This window comes from Apium graveolens, chromosome 8 (genome assembly GCF_009905375.1).
Source record: "Apium graveolens cultivar Ventura chromosome 8, ASM990537v1, whole genome shotgun sequence".
In the NCBI taxonomy this organism is placed as follows: Eukaryota; Viridiplantae; Streptophyta; class Magnoliopsida; order Apiales; family Apiaceae; genus Apium; species Apium graveolens.
In genome coordinates, this window is record NC_133654.1 from 239263117 (window position 1) to 239286204 (window position 23088).

General features: G+C 34.3%; 1 protein-coding gene across 3 annotated transcripts; it reads left to right on the forward strand.

Moving 5' to 3' along the window:
• Positions 1–13591: 13591 nt before the first annotated feature.
• LOC141677784 (uncharacterized) lies at positions 13592–21209 on the forward strand. 3 transcript variants are annotated; one of them, XM_074483851.1, is made up of 5 exons: positions 13592–13911; positions 15820–15836; positions 15952–16942; positions 19522–19596; positions 20728–21209. In XM_074483851.1, the coding sequence occupies exons 3-5, from the start codon at positions 16055–16057 to the stop codon at positions 20842–20844; spliced, it is 1080 nt and encodes a 359-aa protein (XP_074339952.1). In that variant the 5' UTR covers positions 13592–13911; positions 15820–15836; positions 15952–16054; the 3' UTR covers positions 20845–21209. The 3 variants fall into 3 exon arrangements, with proteins under 3 accessions (XP_074339952.1, XP_074339953.1, XP_074339951.1); XM_074483852.1 differs by lacking the exon at positions 15820–15836; XM_074483850.1 differs by having other exon boundaries at positions 13593–13911; positions 15817–16942.
• Positions 21210–23088: the final 1879 nt, after the last annotated feature.

The following is a 23088-nucleotide window of genomic DNA, read 5'->3' on the forward strand; positions in this document are numbered from 1 at the left end:
GACATTCAGATAAGAAAGGCGACTGATTAAAGGAAAGAAGATTAAGACAAACACAAGAAGAGATATGCATGGAGAAGAATTCTATGAAGAATAAAATACTTGGAGGAAAAGATAACTAGTTCATATATATTAGGATGCAGACTTATGTTCGATATCAATTAGAAGATTATCTTGTAATTGTGTGTCTATATAAACACAACATAGGGTTTACACTATAAGTGTTATCATAATCGAGAATATTATTCATTGTAACCCTAGCAGCTCTAGTGATATTTGTTCATCACTGAGAGAGAACGGTTCCATTGTAATACTGTTTAATTAATAAGATTATTCTGTGTTTCATGCTTGTGTTCTTAATTCGATATGATTGTAGTATACATTGTATTCAACCCCTTTCTACAGTGTGTGTGACCTAACAAGTGGTATCAGAGCAATCTGTTAACACATATACAGTAAAGATCCAAAACAATCATGTATGAAGAAGAGAAAACTCCAACCAAGCCCACCAAAACTGAAGAAACTCTAAAGACTCAAATCCATAATCGATATGAGACTATTAGGGTTCCCATACTGAAACCTTCTGAGTATCCCATATGGAAAGTGAGGATGACTATGTTTCTGGAAGCTATAGATCCAGAATACCTTGACAGAATTAATGAAGGTCCACATAAGCCAACCAAACTCTCTGTTGTAGTTGCAGATCAGCCAGCACAGACTGTACCAAAGGAGAAAAGTGTATATACAGCTGAAGATATCTCATCTATTGCCAAGGATGCAAAGGTAAGGTATTTGCTGCATAGTGCCATTGATAATGTCAAGTCAAACAGGGTAATTAACTGCAAGACTGTAAAGGAGATATGGGATGCCTTGGAGACAAGATGTCAGGGAACTGATTCAATTAAGAAGAACAGGAGGACTATACTCACTCAAGAGTATGAGCACTTTGACTCAAAACCTGATGAGTCATTAACTAGTTTATATGACAGATTTGTCAAACTCTTGAATGATCTGTCACTGGTGGATAAGGAATATGATCTTGAAGATACTAATCTTAAATTCCTTTTAGCTCTTCCTGAAAGTTGGGATTCGAAGGCAACTACTATAAGAGACAACTATGCTCTTTATGAAACTACTCTTGATGAAATTTATGGTATGCTCAAAACTCATGAACTTGAGATGGATCAAAGAAGCAAGAGGCATGGGAGAAAGTCAAGAACAGTTGCTCTTAAGGCTGAGGAGGAATCCCCCAAAGTGGTTGTCTCAAAGAAAGGCAAAGGAAAGGCTCTCATCACAAAGTCTGATACTGAGTCATCAAGTTCTGATAGTGATAAGGATTTAGAAACTGAAAGTCTATATGAGATGGATGTTGATGAAGAGATGATGAAATTATGTGCTCTTATGGTGAAGGGTATCACAAAGATAGCTTACAGGAAATTCAGAAAGGGAAAGAAGTTTTCCAGGAAAAGTGGAAGTTCTGATAAGAAGGGATTCAGAAAATCTGAAGGCAAAGCAGGGAAGTCTGACAGAGGAGATTTCTCAAGTGTTAAATGCTACAACTATGGTGAGAAATGCCACATATCTCCTGATTGCAAGAAAGAAAAAGGTGACAAAGGCAAGGCACTTGTCACAAAGAAGAAAAGCTGGACAGACACTTCAGATTCTGATAATAAGGTGAACTATACCTTGATGGCAAATGCTAATAGCAGTTCTGATGCTGCTGAGTTAAAGGTACCTCAAACAACTTATGCTTTTCATATTGATGATATTACTGAGTTGAGATCTTATCTTAAAACCATATTCATTAGTTATAGAAATCAGACTTTAACTTGTGATAGGTTAACTTCTTAGAATCTGGCTTTTAAGAAAAGGAATGACTATTTAGAAAAAGAGTTAGTTATGTTCCATCAAACTCAGAAAGAAAGAGATGATGCTTTTATGTTAGAGATGAAGTGTTAAAATTGAATCAATCTCAAAAAACTGAGTTAGAAAAGGAAAGAGAGATTATCAGGACTTGGACTAACTCTGGCAGGACAACTCAGAATTTATTTAGTGGAAACTGGAAAGAGAGCTTAGGTTATGGAGATGATAAAAGTGAAACAGGAACTGAACAAATTAAGCCAATTATTGTTAAACAGACTACTAAGCCAAAGTTAAATCCTGTTAAGTTTGTAGCTAAATCTGTAAAGTCTGATTCTGAAAAGATGAAAGATACTGAGACAGAAGTTAAGGCAGAGTCAACTTCTGACAAATTGAAACATGATAAGAAAATTGAAGTTAACATAGGCTTAATGACAAAGAAGTAGCTTAAGTATAAGCTGAAAGAGATTAAGAATGTAAACAAGGTAAAGCCACCTAGGAAAAATAGGAATGGAAAGGAAGGTGTGAATAAAAGCAATAATTATGTGCCTGTTCCTAATGCTCCTAGAAAGAAATGTTATAACTGTGGAAATTCTAACCATCTGGCTTCTTTTTACAGGAAGAATAAGAATATAAACTCCTTACTTTCTAAGTCAGGAGTTAAGAGTCAGTCTGTTAGGTTTAAGCCACAAAATCCTTGTTTTCATTGTGGTAGTTTATGAAATTCCATTTATACATGTAAGGAATATCATAGTTTATACTATGATTATTATCAAATGAAACCTTCTTTAAAGAAAGTTAGCATTATTCCTTCTAATTTAAGTTCTAATGCAAAGTCTGATACTGTAAATTCTGATAAGAAAAATGTTAACATAAACTCTGATGTTAAATCCGCTGCAAATGTTAACAAACTTAATAAGGCCAAAGGATCCAAGCAAGTCTGGGTCCTTAAAACTAATCATTAGCGGTCTTTGTGATTGCAGGGCAACAGGAAAAACATCCTAGTTCTGGACAGTGGATGTTCAGGACATATGACTGGAAATAAAGCCCTGCTATCAGACTTTGTGGAGAAAGCTGGCCCAGGAGTTTCTTATGGAGATGGCAATATGGGAAAAACTTTGGGATATGGTAATATCAATCTTGGGAATGTCATCATTGAATAAGTAGCTCTAGTCTCAGGACTTAAACACAATCTGCTGAGTGTTAGTCAAATTTGTGACAGAGGTTATCATGTGGATTTCTTTAAGAACACTGTGAAGTTGTAAGCAAATCTACAGGAAAAGTTATTCTAAAGGGATACAGGCATGGTAACATTTATGAAGCCAAGCTTTCAACAAGTTCTGATAGTTCTGCAATCTGTCTGTTAAGTAGAGTATTAATTGAAGAAAGCTGGGATTGGCACAAGAAACTCTCTCATTTAAATTTCAACAATATAAATGAACTAGTTAAGAAAGATCTTGTGAGAGGACTGCCAAAATCAGTATTTGCTCCTGATGGCCTTTGTGATTCATGTCAAAAGGCAAAACAAAGAAAATCTTCATTCAAGAGCATGACTGAATCTTCAATTCTTGAGCCTTATCACCTACTACATGTTGATCTATTTGGTCCAGTGAATGTGATGTCTATTGAAAAGAAGAAATATGCCATGGTCATAGTAGATGAGTTTACCAGATACACATGGGTGTATTTCTTGCACACAAAAAGTGAAACTGCATCTATCTTGATTGATCATGTCAAACAACTGAATAAATTGGTGAAAGACTCTGTGAAAATCATTAGAAGTGATAATGGCACTAAGTTCAAGAATATTATTATGGAAGAGTTCTGCAAAGACCAAGGAATAAAGCATGAATTTTCTGCTCCTGGAACTCCACAACAAAATGGAGTTCTTGAAAGAAAGAATAGAACTCTTATTGAAGCTGCACGAACTATGCTTGATGAAGCAAAGTTACCAACCTACTTTTGGGCCGAAGCTGTGTAGACTGCTTGTTTTACTCAGAATGCAACACTTATCAAAAAGCATGGAAAGACACCATATAAGATGGTGAAGAAAAAGAATCCAAATCTGAAGAACTTTCATGTATTTGGTGCAAGTGTTTTGTTCTTTAGACTCATCCCGAATAGCTATCCAAATTTGATCTAGAAGCTGATAAATGAATTTTTGTTGGATATCCACTTTCCACAAAAGCCTTCAGAGTCTACAATTTAAGAACAAGGGTTGTCATGGAATCTATCAATATCTCTTTTGATGATAAGAAGATTACTGGACTTGAAGATTTCAATGATCATGATCAGCTGAGATTTGAGAATGAAGTTTTAAATTCTGATTCTGTAAATTCTGATAGTCTAAATCCTGATACTGCAAACTCTGATGTTATTGAAACTGTGGTGACTACACCAAGGAAAATGCACATGTGCATGGGGAGCATATTGAAGTTCCAACCACATCTCAAGAAGCATCATAACCTAGAACAGGCTCTTCAAGTTCTGATTCATCAAGTTCTGATGGGCCAAGTTCTGATAATTCTGGAAACTTAAATTCTGATTCATCAAGTTCTGATGGGCCAAGTTCTGATAATTTTGGAAACTCAAATTCTGAAGGATCCAACTCAGAGAGCATAATTTCAGGGGGAGCATCAGAAAATGTTGATGGAGACAGCATGGATCATGGGGGAGTATCCAGTTCTAGAGATAATCTTCCATCTGCAAGGAAGTGGACTAAAGCACATAGACCTGACTTGATTATTGGAGATCCTGAAGCAGGTATAAGAACTAGAACAGCAACATGAAATGAATGTCTCTATCACTCTTTTCTTTCTCAGGCTGAACCAAAGAAAGTGGAAGAAGCTCTTCAAGATGCTGATTGGGTGCAAGCAATGCAGGAAGAGTTAAATGAATTTGAAAGAAATAAAGTCTGGACCCTAGTGCCAAGACCAAAGGACAGATCAGTTGTTGGTACAAAATGGGTGTTCAGAAATAAAACTGATAGTGATGGCATAATTACAAGGAATAAAGCAAGACTGGTTGCAAAAGGATATTCTCAACATGAGGGAATTGATAATGATGAAACATTTGCACCAGTTGCTAGACTGGAAGCCATAAGGATATTTTTGGCTTATGCTGCTCACAAAAAGTTTACAGTCTTTCAAATGGATGTAAAAAGTGCTTTTTTTAATTGAGAATTGGAAGAAGAAGTATATGTTGAAAAACCTCCAGGTTTTGTAGATTCAAAATTTCCTAATCATGTCTACAAACTTGATAAAGCACTTTATGGCCTTAAGCAAACTCCAAGAGCATTGTATGAGACATTAGCTCAGTTTCTTCTGGAAAGTGAATTTAGCAGAGGGACTATTGATAAAACTTTATTCTATCTCAACCATGGAAAGGACTTACTTTTGGTACAGATATATGTTGATGATATCATTTTTGGTTCTACAAAAGACATACTTTGTAAAAGGTTTGCCAAGCTAATGCAGTCAAGATATCAAATGAGTATGATGGGAGAACTTAGCTATTTTCTGGGCCTTCAAGTCAAGCAGAATGAAGAAGGAACTTTTATTCGTCAATCTAAGTACACCAGAAATTTGTTGAAGAAATTTGGAATGCAAGACTGTTCAAGTGCAACCACTCATATGGCCACTGCAACAAAATTGGATAAGGATACTGGTATATTAGTAGATATTACTGATTACAGAGGTATGATAGGCTCATTACTCTATCTAACTGCAGGTAGACCTGATATCATGTATGCTACCTGTCTTTGTGCAAGATTTCAAGTAGATCCAAGAGAACCTCACTTAACAGCTGTGAAAAGAATTTTCAAGTACCTTAAGGGTACAGCTGATCTAGGATTGTGGTATCCTAGGGAATCATACTTTAAGCTAATAGGTTGCTCAGATGCATATTTTACAGGGTGCAAAATAGACAGGAAAAGCACTAGTGGAAGCTGCCGATTTCTTGGAGGCGGATTAGTTTCTTGGTTTAGCAAGAAATAAAAGTCAATTTCCATATCAACTGCAGAGGCAGAGTACATTGCTACAGGAAGCTGTTGTGCACAGATTCTTTGGATGAAGAATCAGCTACTGGATTATGGGTTAGAATTTTCTAAAATCCCTATATATTGTGATAATCAAAGTGTTATTGCTATGACAGGTAATCCAGTTCAGCACTCTATGACAAAGCACATCAGCATAAGGTATCACTTCATAAGGGAACATGTGATGGAAGGTACAGTGGAATTGTATTTTGTTCTAACAGATTAACAACTAGCAGATATCTTCACAAAACCACTATGTGAAGCTACTTTTACAAGTTTGGTAAATGAACTTGGAATGGTTTCAGGTTCTTTCTCTAAATCTGTTTAGTTTATGTTCTGATACATCAGACTTTATGATCAGTATTTACAAATATTACTCTCTTTATGTTAGATGAGGTTCTCTTTAATCAGCCTGAAATCTTTCACACAGACAGGTAGCATACATGATATCAGGCCTACTTGTAGTTAAACAGAGTAAAGAGCCAATTATACCTCTGTAGTTAGTAATATCTACTGATGAACCAGTATCTTTATCTAACTTGGTTGCAGTGGCCATGAGAGTGGATGCAGTTGAACTGTCTTACATTCCAAACTTCTTGAGTAAATTTCTGGTGTACTTGGATTGACAGATAAAAGTACCTTCTTCATTTTGCTTGACTTGAAGGCCCATAAAATAACTAAGTTCTCCCATCATACTTATTTGATATCTTGATTGCATTAGCTTTGCAAACCTTTCACAGAGTTTGGCATTTGTAGAACCAAATATGATATCATCAACATATATCTGTACCAAAAGTAAGTCCTTTCCATGGTTGACGTAGAACATTGTTTTATCAATTGTACCTCTGTGAAATCCACTTTCCAGAAGGAATTGAGCTAATGTCTCATACCATGCTCTTGGAGCTTGCTTAAGACCATAAAGTGCTTTATCAAGCCTGTAGACATGATTTGGAAATTTTGAATCTACAAAGCCTGATAGTTGTTCAACATAAACCTCTTCTTCCAATTCTCCATTGAGATAAGCACTTTTCACATCCATTTGAAAGACTTTAAACTTTTTGTGAGCAACATAAGCCAAAAAGATTCTTATGGCTTCCAATCTAGCAACTGGTGCAAATGTTTCATCATAATCAATACCCTCCTGTTGAGAGTAGCCTTTAGCAACCATCCTTGCTTTGTTCCTTGTAATTATGCTATCACTGTCAGTTTTATTTCTGAACACCCATTTTGTGCCAACAATAGATCTGTTCTTTGGTCTTGGCACTAGGGTCCAGACTTTAATTCTTTCAAATTCATTTAACTCTTCCTGCATTGCTTGCACCCAATCAACATCTTGAAGAGCTTCTTCCACTTTCTTTGGTTCAGTCTGAGATAGAAAAGAATGATAGAGACATTCATTTGATGTTGCAGTGCTAGTTCTGACACCTGCTTCAGGATCTCCAATTATCAAGTCAGGTGTATGTGATTTAGTCCACTTCCTTGCAGATGGAAGTTGTTCTCTAGAACTAGATCCTCCCCCATGATCCATGTTGTCTCCATCAGCATTTTCCGATACTCCCCCTGTAGTTATGCTCTCTGAAACTTCAAAATTTGAGTTGGATCCTTCAGGATTTGAAGAATCAGAGTTTCCAAAATTATTAGAACTTGGCTCATCAGAACTTGAAGAGCCAGTGACAGGTTCTGATGCTTCTTGAGAGTCTTGAGTTATGGTAGGATCTTCAGCTTGCTCCCCCTGGACATATGCATTTTCCTTTGGAGTTGTTACCACAGTTTCAATGACATCAGAACTTAACGCGTCAGTACTTACAAGATCAGAGTTTAAGTCATCAGAATTTATAGAATCAGAATTTAAATCTTCATTTTCAAATCTCAGTTGATCATGATCATTGAAATCTTCAAGTCCAGTAATCTTCTTATCATCAAAAGATACATTGATAGATTCCATGACAACCCATGTTCTTAAATTGTAGACTCTGGATGCTTTTATGGAAAGTGGATATCCAACAAAAATTCCTTCATCAGCTTTTAGATCAAATTTTGACAGCTGTTTAGGATGAGTTTTAAGAACAAAACACTTACAACCAAATACATGAAAGTATTTCAGATTTAGCTTCTTTTTCTTCACCATCTCATATGGTGTTTTTCCATGCTTGTTTATGAGTGTAGCATTCTGTGTAAAACAAGCAGTCTGCACAGTTTCAGCCTAAAAGTAGGTTGGTGGCTTTGCTTCATCAAGCATAGTTCATGCAACTTCAATGAGAGTCATGTTCTTTCTTTCTACAACTCCATTTTGCTGTGGAGTTCCAGGTGCAGAAAATTCCTGTTTGATTCCATGCACTTTGCAGAACTCTTCCATGATTAAATTTTGAACTCAGTGCCATTATCACTTCTTATAATTTTAACAGAATCTTTGACCAATTTATCCAGTTGTCTAACATGATCAGTTAGAGTAGATGTAGTTTCATTCTTCTTGTGCAAGAAATACACCCAAATGTATCTTGTGAACTCATCCACTATAACCATAGCATATTTCTTCTTTGCAATAGACATGACATTGACTGAACCAAATAGATCAATATGCAATAGGTAATAAGGCTCAAAAATTGAAGATTCAGTTTTGCTCTTGAAAGAAGATTTTCTTTGTTTTGCCTTTTGACATGAATCACAAAGGCTATCAGGAGCAAATACTGATTTTGGAAGTTCTCTCACAAGATCTTTCTTTACAAGCTCATTTATGTTGTTGAAATTTAAATGAGAGAGTCTTGTATGTCAATTCCAGCTTTCTTCAATTGATGCTCTACTCAACTGACAGATTACAGAACCATCAAAACTTGTTGAAAGTCTGGCTTCATAAATGTTACCATGCCTGTAACCTTTCAGAACCACTTTGCCTATAGAATTGCTTACAACTTCACAGTGTTCTTCAAAGAAATCCACATGATAACCTCTGTCACAGATTTGACTCACACTTAGCAGATTGTGTTTAAGTCCTGAGACAAGAGCTACTGTTTCAATGATGACATTCTCAAGGTTGATATTGCCATATCTCACAAACTTCTTAATCAAATTAGCTTTATTAACTGCTGGTAGAGGTGCATGTCCTGAAGGACCAGCTGCATCAGTATTTTCATTTGTAGCAGCTTCACCAGTAGTTTCAACATTTGCAGCATCAGAACTTACAGAGCCAGCAGAATCAACGTCCTCTGATAAAATGATTGTGTGTGAGGCTATAGAGGTTTCAAAATCATCCTCTAAGTTCTGATCAACATCCAAATTCTGATGTTCACCTAATATCTGATCTTCAACATCTAGATTCAGAAGAGGTGTTGTTGGAATATCTGCATTAAAATCAGCATCTAAAATTGGTGTTGTTGGTGGAGTTTGTTGAAGAATGGTTGGAGCTTCTAAGTACAGAACTTCAGGCACATTCAATTTGTGAATGTCTATTTCAGCACTTGTACCTGTAGTTTCAACATGTACTTGATCAATGATAGGTGACACAGGAGGTGTAGGCACTCTGTCTTGAGCAGTTTCTTCAGCTTGAATTGGTGACAGTGGAGGTGTAGATGCAATGGCTTCAGCAAATTCTGGTTGTGTAGATGGAAGGGGTTCAATCACAATTGGCTCTTTTGGGATCAGAGATTCCTGATCCCCTTCCTTAGCTGCTGCTTCCACATCCTCAGAGTTTTAGTATTCAAGCCTTCTTTAAGCCATAGTTTCATACACTTTCAAACTTGTTTTACTACCCTTTCTTTTCTCAAACCCACCCACTTGGCTCCACTTAATTTTTCTACCCCTAGACCAAATTTCCAGTAGCATTTAAGTGTTCTTGAAACATCCAAAAGTCCATTTTATAAGCCGTTACTCCGCCCATTTTTTCGGGCAATTTCCGGCCACTTTCCAGCCAACTTTTGGTGTGTTTTTGGATTCAAATCAACTCTTATCTCTTGTAATTATCTCTTCACTTTGAAAGAGGAATTTGAGCCTTTGTAAGGCCAAGAGTCATAAGTTGGTTAGTGTTTATGTTAGTGCTAGCTCGCTTAATTTTTAAGCACACACATTCGGGTTTTTACAACATATATACACGAGCATAAACTCTTGTTCGTAAAAAGTATATATAATTCATAAACCCACCAAGAGAGTTTAAAATTTATTTTACTCTCTTGATTTAGTTATTTTCCCTTGATTAAGTTCGGGATCTAAAACAACTACGGTTTTACTTTAAAATCCGAGTAAGTGATTTCGTATAAGTCGACTATACGACAAAAACGAATAGCTTTCTTGTTGTATTTTTAGTAACCATTATTAACTCATATTCCGAGTTGTAGACCATTTGTATAAGTCTCATATAGAGATATAAACAAAAGTCTCCTTGTTGAATATTTACGAGTTAACTCACTTTATTTCCGAGTCGAAGTCGAAGGTAACCACATAAACAATAGACTTTTTCTTTTGAAATATCAAGTGACATAAATTAAACTAAAATTCCGAGATAAAGAATTTTTGTATAAGTCTCGCTATAATTATGAAGAGGCATAAACGAAAATCTCTCATCGAATATTTAATAAGTTTATTATTTAACTTTGAATCCGAGTTGTAAGCTATTTATATAAATCTCGTTATAATTATAAGAGATATAAACAAAGGCTTCCTTGTTGCATTCTAAAAGTTAAATCAACTTCAAAATCCAAGTTGTAAGCTACTTGTATAAATCTCATATCATTATTTAGAAATATAAACAAAAGCTTCCATGTTGTATTTAGAAGTTATAATCAACTTTGAGTTACAAGTTCAAGGCCTCTCGTATAAAACATATATTAGTTAAAAACGAGCCTTACTTGTTTAATTCTTAAATTTAAACCAACCTTATTTTCTGAGTCGAGAAATATTCGTATAAGTCAATATACGACATAAACGAAGTCTCCTCGTTAAATATTAAGTGGTTACTCTCTATTTGTTTAAAAAGCCATTATAACTTAATTGTTATATTTCTCTGAGGCTTTTATAACAAACGAGATATACTTGAATTTTTATTCAAGTGGTTAATATTTGGCCTTAAATTATATTCGGCCTAATATTTAATATCTTATTTACTGCTAGTGTTTAAGCGCTCTCGTTGATTTTTATACTTTGCATTTTATTTAAGATATTGAATTATCTCTCGGATTTAGTATCGTTATATACTAATCCAACCTTCTTTCTTACAAAAGGGATTATATAAGTCGTAAGTACTTGTATTATATTCTTTGACGTGAGGTGAAGTGAGGTGATTCTCGCTTTAAGACCCAAGTCTTAGACACGCCGACGGGGAGTTGGGTGTCTACGTACCGTGAAGAGGAGGAAAGATCCAAGACCCAATCTAAGATCCAAGACTGGCAAAGGGTGTAGATAAGAAGTCTATGCAAAGGTTATTGCATAGTTGTGAGGAAGTAACGGGGAGTTACATTCCAAGATTAATCAAGTAGGTTTTGCTATTGTATTTTGAGGGATTAGCGGGTAGTTAAGTTCCAAGATAAATACATAGTGTTGTAAAGGCTTCTCCGCCTACTATAAAGGAGTAACTTTGTAGTAGAGAAAATCTCGAATCCGGGGAGGATTTCGGGGACTGGACTAGGGGTGAGTGGACTCCAATTTTGCCGAGTTAGCCACCGCGAACCAGGATAAAATTCTTGTGTCGTACTCAATTTCTTTACCGCTTTACTTTCCGCACTCGATTTACTTGTTTTCAAGTAACGATTTTTTTAAACGGTAAAGAAAATTTCAAAAACGACAAACTCTAAATTTTAAAAGGTTATAAGCTATTCAACCCCCCTTCTAGCTTATTAACCCTTAATTCGGGCCTAACATAGACTTTTAAGTACCGAACAAAGCCATGATAATTTTAAAAATATTATATTTATTTTTATTTCATTTCAAAAAAACCACTTATAAATTATAATTTATCAAACACATTATCAAATTATGAGTAATTATATGTAAAATTATCTAAACACGTAAATAACAAATAACTATGTTCATATCACTTATATCATACTTTTCGACTTTATCGACTTTAAGGCTCTGTTTGGTATTGCTATTGCAGAAAGCGACAACAGCTTTTTGCTGAAAAACTGTTAGAAAGGTGTTTGGTTAATTCTAAAAACTGCTGGAAAAGTGATTTTGGTCTAAAAGTTGCTGTTAACAAAAACATGTGCCTCATTCTTTTGGAAAAAAGTTGTTTTCAGCTTTTGCAGGGAGTGAGGCTCTGTTTAGGAGTGCTGTTAAAAACTATTAAAAACTGTTGTGCTGTGAGAAAAAGTGCTGTCAGAAAAATTAGATGATTGTTTGGTAATTTTTATTAATTTAAGCATAGTTTGAGATATATAATATATAAAAATAATATTTTTGAGAATGTTTGATGATGAAACTGATAACTATTTATTGCAAAAGCTGAAAACAGTTTTTTCCAAAAGCATGGGGACATGCTTTTGCTAACAGCAGCTTTTAGACCAAAAACGTTTTTCCAAACAACGACTTTTAGAATTTACCAAACACCTGTCTAACGGTTTTTCAGCAAAAAGCTGTTGTAGCTGTCTGCAACAACAATACCAAACGGGGCCTAAATATCAGTTTCATCATCAAACCTTTTCAAAAATATTATTTTTTATATACTATATCTCAAAATATACATAAATTAGAAAAAAATACCAAACAATTTTCTAATTTTCCTAACATCACTTTTTACAACGGCAACACCGACACTTTTTCGGGTGGTGGCCCTAAATGTCACTTTCAGGTAAAAAATGGTCTCAAATATCACTTCTGAAAATAATAACCCTAAATGTCACCTCAAAACGGTACATAATGTAACGTTTATGCAAAATACCCAAAACGGAACTTCGTGTACCGTTTTAGCACTTTGAATTTTTTTTATATGGGCAAAACGGAACTTCTTGTACCGTTTTAGCACTTTGATTTTTTATATGGGCAAAACGTTAGATAAAGCATCGTTTTGGTACAAATGTAGCAAAACGTCATATAAAGTAACGTTTTTACCTTTATATTTTTTTTAAAAAAATAAACAAAACACTATATCTTGTAAATTATTAAATCATAAATTAATAAAAAAATATTTTAAATTATTTTTTAAAACCCAAAAGGGGATTGTTAAACCCTAAAATGTTAAAAAATTATTAAATTAAGTTAAATCCTTAAATTTTATAATTATTTAATTTAAAATTAATATTTCTGGTTCCTAGGGTTTAGGGCCCTAAAACCTAAATTAAATTAGGGTTTAGGCTCTAGGGTTTAGGCCCTAAAATCTAAATCCTAAACCCTAAATCGGTGTAACATTTATTAATTTCTTTTTAAATGTTTCTAAAACCCAAAAGGGGATTGGTGAACCCTAAATGTTAAATATTGTTAAATTATGGTATCATTTATAAATTTTAAAAATATTAAATAAAAATAAATATTAAAAACGTAACATTAAAAGATCTTTTCGGACCCCTAAATTATACACCAAAACAAGCTTAAAATAAGATTACAAAACAGAAAATACGGAAAATACAAAACCTGACTTAAAGTCAGGTTGCTACATTATAAAATATGGAGGCAAAACGGAAGATGATGTTCCGTTTTGCATGTATTAAAAAAACGGAATATTATATGACGTTATAAACTGATATTTTGGGCCTTTCTCTTCTCGAAAGTGACAATTTTAGCGCTCTGGCCCTTTGTTCCGCTTCTTCTCATTTTTGATAACACTCTCAAAAGAGCCCAAGTTATAAATTAAGTTTCTTAAGAAATCCCAAACAGAACAGACCCGTAGTGGTGAAGTACTTTTCTGCTGTAGAAACCATTAAAAGAAAACAGCATATAAATATATACATACAGAGAGATTCAGATATAGCCACACAGGGGTTTGGATCTCAAACTGTGCAAGTTATGCAAAACCCACAAATTAATAGCTGATTGCTATACTATTTGTTCCTCTTCTTCTCAAATCTCACTTGTCTGACCTCACCCTGACCCCACAGGTTCTACTCTTTTAACTGTTATTGTTTATTTATTTATTTTTTAATAATATTTGTAGCAGTAATTCTTTTAAAAATGATATTTTGCTCATGAATTGTGTCTAAAGATTTTGTTTTTTGATGACCCTTTGATGCATATGTTTAATATTCTTTAGGATAATTGATGTAGTAATATTATTTGTTGTTGTTGTGTGTGTGTGTGTATTGTGTGTTTGTAGATTAGGGTTTGTTTGTGTGTTTTGATACTGTTGTTGCTGTCCAAGTAAGTTGTTGATTAGTGGGTTATTAGCAATGTTTCGAGTTGTGTTTGCGGTTGGTGAATTTGTGCTTGGAAAGTGGAATTTGGAATTTGTGCTTGGGAACCGCTATTGTAAGTGTAAGCGGTTGGTGAATTTGTGTTTGCGGTTGGTGAATTTGTGCTTGGGAAGTGTAATTGGGAAGAACAATTAAAACAAAAAAAATTAGTAATATACAGTGGAAGTAGTGCTTTCGCAGACGAACCAATTTCTCAACTGCGAAAAGACAGGATAATATATACCAGTTTATAAAAAGATGAATAAATTCTCAGCTGAATATTTAAGTCACTAAGAGCAAGTCCAACAGTGTCTTAGTTTGTTCTTTATAAATATTGTAAAAATAATGAATTCTAGTGATTTAGGACATCATTTTGTATTTTCAACTCCAACAATAATACCTATACTCATTCCTTTTAATTAGTATAATAATAAATTTGGAAAGAGATGGACAAAACATGAAAGTAAGAGAGAGAAAAGAAGTCAAATGAATTTTTTATTAATAAAAATGAAATAAGGGATTGCTAGTGGTTTTGATTCTTTATTAACATTGCATTAGAAGAGTTTAATAATATAAAGGCATGAGAATCATGTCTTAATGATTTAAGGAATCAATAAGCCATTGTTGGAGCATCATTTTGTGACAAATTTCTTCTATTAGAAGTTAGTACAAGTCTAACAGACTAGCTATCCCATGTCCTAAATTAAAATTTAAGGATTTTGACACAAAATTGTACTCCAACAGTCTCCTAAACGGCTCCTCAAAAGTTAAGACACACATTTCATCCCTTATGTTTAACGAAACACTAGTCATTCCTTATTTTCTATTATTTCCTCACTCCCACATTTTTCTTCGCCCGCCTTGCACCTTTGATTTCCTCGTATATTTCATTTTAATACCTCATCCATTTTATTCCATCCAATCTGAAGTAACATTAAAGAATTATGTGTGAAAATATAATTTATCCATCCAGAGATAAGATGTTAAATGTACCCACATTAATATTTTTACTTAAAGCAAAATGAAGCATACATGAGATCTAATGCGGTCATTGGATAACTGTCTTAAGGCATAGGAGCCTGGAGTTTAGTGCACGTCATCTTCGTTATGGTTGGTGACATGACACCACACTCTTGGTAAGGAGAAATCATGACAATTAAACATCTTGTGAAGATATGTCATTTACCACACATATATGTCTAAAACGTCATATTTTTTAATTTGAGTTTTATTCTTAGGTTTTTCCATAATTTATCTACTATACCCATTTATTTAGATCATTCCAATCCCTCATTAACGAAAATTGTGTAGAGTTCACGTGTTCCCGATTTTAAGAAATACTGAGTTCCGCACTGAGATGTGGATCAAATCTGGCACTTCATAACATAACTTTGACACCATTTATCTTAGAGCATTATCTTCAAGACTTCAACGTTATGATCATATACTGTAGTTTCTGTATTCATTTGCTCATATGTGTATATGTTGTGAATTCTTTTAAGTATTTCCTAAATGTAATTTTTTTTGCTAATTATTAAATGTAATTTTTACTCCAGCCCCATATACATAATGACATGTGAAACTAATTTCTTTGAATTTTTCTCCTTGTAAAAGCAGCGGTAGCAATCAGATAGGTATATGGGCATTATTTGTTCTTTTCTATGGAGGGAGTATCAAGTTTGCTTATTTGCTTAAAGATAATCTTTCAGTAGCCCGAATTGAATTATCTGACTTCATGTTATTCCATAGAAGATTATGATGGACTCGACCTCCTGGAGTTGGACTAGTAGAGCTGTGCTGTTCTAAACAGGCATGAGATTCATATTCTTGATTGGCAATCTCAACTGCTCTAATGGGTAAGGAGAATGTTCCCCAAATAATCAGTGGTGGGGTTGGTGATGAACATTCGTCTTCAGCTAGGGCTGAAGAGTTGACAGTTTATTCTACATCACGCCATAGTCTAGATAAGGAGGCAGGGTTAGCTGCTTGCCGTGTGTGTCAGTGTGCTGAATCTGACAAAAGGGGGGATGCTGCATTGGATTTTCTAGGTATCACTCCAGTATTGAACTCACAGAAAATAAAAGATGTGAATCTTGATTGCAAAGATATTTTAAAGGATACTGAAAGTGACACTCGTGCTAAAGATGGTAAAAGAGATTCCGGATTTGTGGAGTTTGTCAGTCCTGATGGGGAGGTTTTTATATGTAACACTGATATAGAAAAGGGGTTTGATTACAATCAAGATGTTTTGATTGAGCTGGGGTGTGCTTGCAAAAATGATCTTGCTCTGGTACACTATGCTTGTGCCCTTAAATGGTTTGTGAATCATGGATCAACTGTTTGTGAAATATGTGGATGTGTTTCAAAGAATATTAACGTTGCAGACTTAAAAAAAGTTGTGGCTTCATTGAAGGAGTATGAAACCCTTAGGGAAAGGACCGCCCATGGAATACCATACCCAGCAAATGTTCAGACTAGTTCCGGTGTAGATCCCGATGCTCTTGCTGCTATTCGGAGGCAAAGACTAAGTGAAATATCACTCTGGTTTGGTCCACATAATAACAACTACTCTACGACACATTCACAGGTTTCTGAGCAAGTTTCTAATTCCGTTGCCGAAGAAGTCACTCCTGCTGAGAATTCTGCTACCAAATGGGCTGTGGAGGGTACAGGAATACTTCTTGCTACAGGCTTGCTTACTGTTACATTAGCATGGCTGATTGCTCCCCGCGTTGGAAAGGTATTTGCAAAGGAATTAATTTCTGTATTTTGAAGCATACAAACATTACATACACATATATGATATTATGTTAGAAATGTTTCTCAGATATCTTTATAATTTCTAGGCTTTGTGGTTTACATAATTTTCTGTTACATACATCTATTATATTTTGTTTTGTACAATTTTCTTTTTAAAATATTTATTTTGTATCTTTCCTTTTGCTATGTACATTATACAAGACCTACAGAGTTTTGTACAATGATCATGGCATCTTAACACTGACTACTGCCACATAGACGGCCTAGTTTGGTGTTTAGAGCATCCACAATGCTTTCCATATATTTCGAACCCAACTGATGCCATGCCATTGACAATTGGGTTTACAGAAATAGGGATCAATACTCTCCAACGCAAAGCCCACTTCTCACCTCTAGTAGGTCCCAGTTGAGTCAATTTTATTCGAAGTAAGGGAAACGAAGTTAACAAAAATATAATAGAAAACTAAAAAGCAAGAAATGGGTCGGTCCACCGTAGTGCGACTGCCTACTTTACAAGCATCTCCTCCAATGCAAAAGTCCCCTAAATTTTGTTGGCCAAGCCATTTCACGGGGATCGAGGCACCAACTGGGCTCCCATTGTGGATGCTCTTAAGACTATTGTGCCTGGTCATAAAATATTGTTGTTAAATCTCAAGGAGTGTTGCCACTTTATATTATTCATCTCATTTGAATGGTAGTGAAGCCATGAACCCACTGCTTCTGATGAGCTCCCAGGTCATTGGGCTAGTACAAATATGTTTCTCCTTTGTCCAGAAGCTAGGTAGGTTGCATTACTATTTTGTGGTGCTTTGAGGGTCATGAATTTTCCTCTCGGGTGTACCTACCAGGTCTTGGTGGTTTGTATTCAGAGGGATGAAAATTTTGTTTGGGGGGGGGGTTGTAATTACTATTGTTGCTTATTGTGTGGCAAGAGTCTTTGGACTTTAGTGATTGATGGCCTACAATCTTCTTTTAATATCACTTGCATACCTTAAACACGTTTTTATGATAAGTGCTTTTGTAGGGATTATGGTATTCAGAAGTATATAAATTCAGTGATTTCTGTTACTAATTACTATATCTGATGGCCATCGCTTCTCTGAAGGTCTTGTGTTTATAATAAGAAAAGCTAAAAGGGGTAAAATTAGAAAAATTTTAACGAGTCTGAAAGAAAAACATATGCTAAATTAAAGTGTCGATCTTAAGATTTAGTTTAGCTCCACAGAACAGATCTTCAATATTTACTTCTTTTCTTTTTTCCTGCCTGGCAAATCAGTGGCCAGTTTCTGATATTTTTCCTTCTAAACGCATGGAAACCGGAACATGAGAGTTTTCTCTAGTACCATTCTTCGAATTCTATGTATATGTTAACTAATTATTTACTATCAGTGTAACTAAGGGCTCATATCACATCAGTAATGATTCTTAATTATTACACAACTCTTTTGTTTACCTGACCCATCCAAGTACTTGAGTGTACTTGAAGAAGACGTATTTTTAGTTTGGAATATCAAGGTTTGAATTAAGTTTGAGGTAGGTAAGTTGTTTAGGGTGGTTGTAAATAGGAAATACTAATTGTAATCCATTATTTTGATTTTTATGAGAAATACTTTTGATAATTGAGTTTTTTAAAAGTTCTGAGTAATTGCTTTCTCTTAATTTCGGTCTCCATCCAATAAGCAGTCAATGCAGTTGACATTCTGACATGGAGGCGACATCCCCATTTTGCTTCTAGCAAACCATATCTGATATTGGAAGCTGTCTTTGAACACATTTTTAATTGACATCTGATAGGGAAAGCTGTCTTTGAACACATCTTAAGTGACATCCAAAAATTCAAATTTGGTGGTCTATACTTTTCCCTAATCAATCCCGTTCTCAGCACCATGATCAATACATTTTTTCAGTCATTCTTCATTTGTCATAAAACGCTAGTAGAGCACTAAGGCTCAAACTTTACTTGACTAGTCCTTTCCGCGCAACTTCTGCATGTTTCCATTGATGCTCTTTTCTGGATAATAAATTTGTCAAAGAATTAATCAACAGTGTCTTAAACTATGTTATTGAGACATATGCGACTCCATGGAATCTCAAAGACACTGATACGGTCACTTTATATATAGATGTAACTTTAGTCACTGTTGTAGGACAGACAATATGGATTCTAGAACTGGAACTTAACTTGACTCTATCCAGCTATGCAAAATCACCCCTAGATAGAATTCACCTTTAATCAAAATTTGGGAAATTTGTGGAAAGGTTATATTGTCATGAATGTTACCTTGTTGGATCTTGGATCACATATGAGAACCCTGCAGCAACTATATGTACCTTTTTTCTTGCAAATTTGAAAGGTGCATTAGATGAGGTTATCTTTAGGGCTGCTTATTAAAAGATCCCCAGTTTGACAACTTCCGTTATTAGAGCTAAAATAAAACACACACGTACAAGAACCTCGGGTTGCATTATCTGCCACTATGCCAGCATGCAAAATGTTTTAATTTCTTGAATTCTCTCTATTTTCTATAATTATATTTATTGTAATTCTTGTCTTTGCAGAAAACTGCAAAAAGTGGTCTTCATATCCTTCTTGGAGGTATCTGTGCATTAACCGTCGTAGTATTCTTCCGCTTTGTAAGTTATCGACTATTCTTTCTATAATCTGTATTATTAGATTCTAATAAATCTAAGCTTGTTGATAGATAGTAAAATATATATGTAAGTTTCCAGATAATTTTTCAGTAAAATGAAACATGAGAAAATAAAATTAGCAAAATAATATAGATTAGAAGATATAACTTAGCACAAAGACGAATGAATTTATATACTAATGGACTAAGAACGGAAGTACAATAGTACAAGTTGCAACACATGCTAGATTTATTAAATATGTTTTGTGGAGTAAAATGTATATAAAATAATATTCATGATTCTATATAAGATTCAGCTAGCAGCGATAAAGAAAGTATGTTAGCTAGTAGGCAAAAAGTTGGAAAGTGTAGTTTGTGATTCGAGTCTGCAATGGTGTGGCAAGGATGACTATATTGATATTCTCGTAAGGTGTTAAATCAGCATGCTACTTATAAATAAAGAGAGAGTTGGGAGGGGAGAATAAGTGAGAATTCGCATCGAGTAAATGATACGTGGTTTGCGAGATTTGTTAAATTTACAGTGGCATCCCTCCCAAAAAAGATGGTCTCTGCTACATAAAGGCCTAAGTTTGTGGAAAAAGCATAAAAAGATACTTTCACCATATGAGGAGAATCCCACGACTGCGAGTTAAGATCTAGCCTCAACAATTTTCTCTTCCTGAATAGGGCTTGACATATCTCCCTGAGAGTAACCGCCACTTCACCCTTCCTCTTCGATTATCCGGATGTGTGTGTGTTAATCTTAGTCTTCTCAAATACTTGTGCATATTTCTTGTTGGTCAATAACATTGGTTCAAGCAAGTAAATGTATGCCCCTTCATCTTATATACATATATATAAGGCCTTAGTTTCTAGTCGCATTATGTAATATATATGTAAAATGGAAAGTCAAGCAATTACTTGATAAGTAGTTATGCCCAATGTAAGAAGCGTAGTTGTTTGACAGTAACTTTGTGACGGAAGGAGTATATAAGTAGATAACTTTGTTCTCTTGGTTCATGAGCTTTTCTTGTGTTAATATCTTTAAAGCTTTGCATATTTTAACTTGTGTACCCGTTACAGGCTCATATTTGTAGTTAATCTTATATATTCCAACTGTTACTGGAACATGCAGTTTGTTTTAACGAGAATCAAGTATGGACCTGCACGTTATTGGGCAATCTTATTTATCTTCTGGTTTCTCGTTTTTGGTATATGGGCATCAAGAACACATGGTACTCACACGACATGATTCTCCTCCTGTGTTCTTTCCACGTGAAGCGAACAAAAGGTGCTTCGGAAACAGCCGTTCAACTGTAATGCCTTGTGATTCTGAGTTGTGTTTTAGGAGTATTTTTTTTAAAAGAGAAAAATTATAAGTGTGTTTTTATAATACTTGTATTTAGAATAAGGGTAGATGGAATTTCTCCTCTGTATATTAGAATCAGCCATCGGAATGTCCTAATGTATACTCACTTGGGTGTTTTCATTAGTCAGAATATTTCTTGTTGAGTTTGGTCAGAGTAAGATAGTGAAGAAGGATGATATATGTACAAACTTTATTGGTAGCATGGCAAGGGGAAGGTCTCAATTTTACCTAATTCTTATATTTTACAATATTTAATTGTGCAGGACATATCATGAAAATTATAGCTGGCCTCTGTTTTGGTGAGAATGGCCGTACACCAAAGAGCACTATTCTACGAAATTCTATGAAAATAGTTTTTTTTTTTCTAATTAATTACAAAGGCACACGAGTTGAACTTTTGACCTCGGGCAAGGAAATTAGAGCTCAACCAAGCGGAGTTATAACCATGGCAGTTAATTCAGTGGTTTCGTTTGCATTAGGTAACATCAGATAACCACACATTACACTACACCCGTGATCCATCATCCTTGTACTGGCTAATCACATGCTTAATCACTTAAACCGAAAATTGGGTGCGCTTAATCTTATAATATTGACATTGTTACATGGGTGAATAAAGTTATGGGCCAATAATTGTGTTTAAGTTGGTAAATTGATGAGTGATGGTCTGATTGATGTGTAAAGGGGGGCGTTGATATCTGTTGAATTGTTTCAACTTGTGAATGAGGGAGGATGATGGATCTAGTTAAGACGCATATTTATGAAAACATAAGTGGACTCACGAGTTGAATTTCCCCAACTACAACACACTATAATGAGAGAGGTTAGTAATTAGTATAGTTGGTTGTCATTTGCACCTCATTTTGACCTTGACTTGATTCTCGTCTCTCCACCGATTTATAATTATTACCTATTTAGATTCTGTCAACGCCCGATGACTGTACATGCATGCCCCATATTAATGTTTTCCAAGTGGATCAATTTTAAAGATTAAACTTTATTCTTCTATTATTTAAAAAAATTGAAAATTATATATTAATGTAAATTATATGTCATTTTCAGTGATATATATTTTTTATTTTGTTCAATTCTAAAATGCTAGTAAACTTCAATTAAACTTGGATCAATTAAAAATCAAATGTGACAATTAAAAATGAACAAAATAAATATTTTTTTCAAAAAAATGTCCGACACTGTTCTCAAATGAAAAATTATTAACTTATCATTCTATTAGTGATTACTTTCTCGAGGTGAATCTTCATTCTATATATAATTCATGCAGCATGTCTCAGATTTTCATAAAAACAATCTCAAATTGGGAAATGATCTGCATACATTTTGTTCTTCCAAACTGGGATATATTATATATATTTAGTTTAGTTTGGTATAATTAATATACTTAAACATGAAACGGGTATAACAAAAATGAATATTTTTTTTGCTAATTAAAATTATATTGCAATAAAAAACCACTACAAAAATAAGGAGGAGAATGCAAACCAAATAAAGCTAAATGCAAGACTCTAGACAAAATTAGGAGCTAGTACATGTTTAAACAAACTTTAGGTCACATTTGAAAGATGTCCTCACTCCTCACATTCGTAATCGCTCTAATTGACCATACATCATATAACCCCTCCTTATCTTAAACAGATTTTTCATTATTCTGAAAAATTCTACCAGATCCAAACTTTGAAAATTATGCATTTAAATACTGATTTTATAATTTTGGATAATGCTGATTTTTTTTAAAAAGAAATAAAATTTGGGTTGATCTTGACAAAAACCTAACATTTTCTAGATAAAATCTAATGAGAAATATTAGGTGTTCCAAAATTTTCTACCAAATAATAAGTTGTCAATTTATAAACGGTAATTATTTTTAAAAAAATAATATGAACCCCGCGTGAATAGGAGATTATTGGAAATACTTTATGCTCGACATTAGCTTACAAGCTAATTTTGTCTATTAATCATAGACTAATTTATTAAGCCGCGCTTCGCAACGGCTTCTAAAATAATATTCTATTTTTTCTTTTTAATGTTTCTTATCTAATCTTGATCATTCCGAAATTATGAATAATAAATAAATAAATATAATAAATCAAGAAGTTAAAAAATTGTTCT

Coding starts and splice junctions, on each gene's coding strand:
- LOC141677784 (XM_074483851.1), top strand. CDS start 16,055: ATGGGTAAGGAGAATGTTCCCCAAATAATCAGTGGTGGGGTTGGTGAT. Junction 16,943..19,521: donor TTGCTCCCCGCGTTGGAAAG/GTATTTGCAAAG, acceptor TTGTCTTTGCAG/AAAACTGCAAAAAGTGGTCT. Junction 19,597..20,727: donor TCGTAGTATTCTTCCGCTTT/GTAAGTTATCGA, acceptor TGGAACATGCAG/TTTGTTTTAACGAGAATCAA.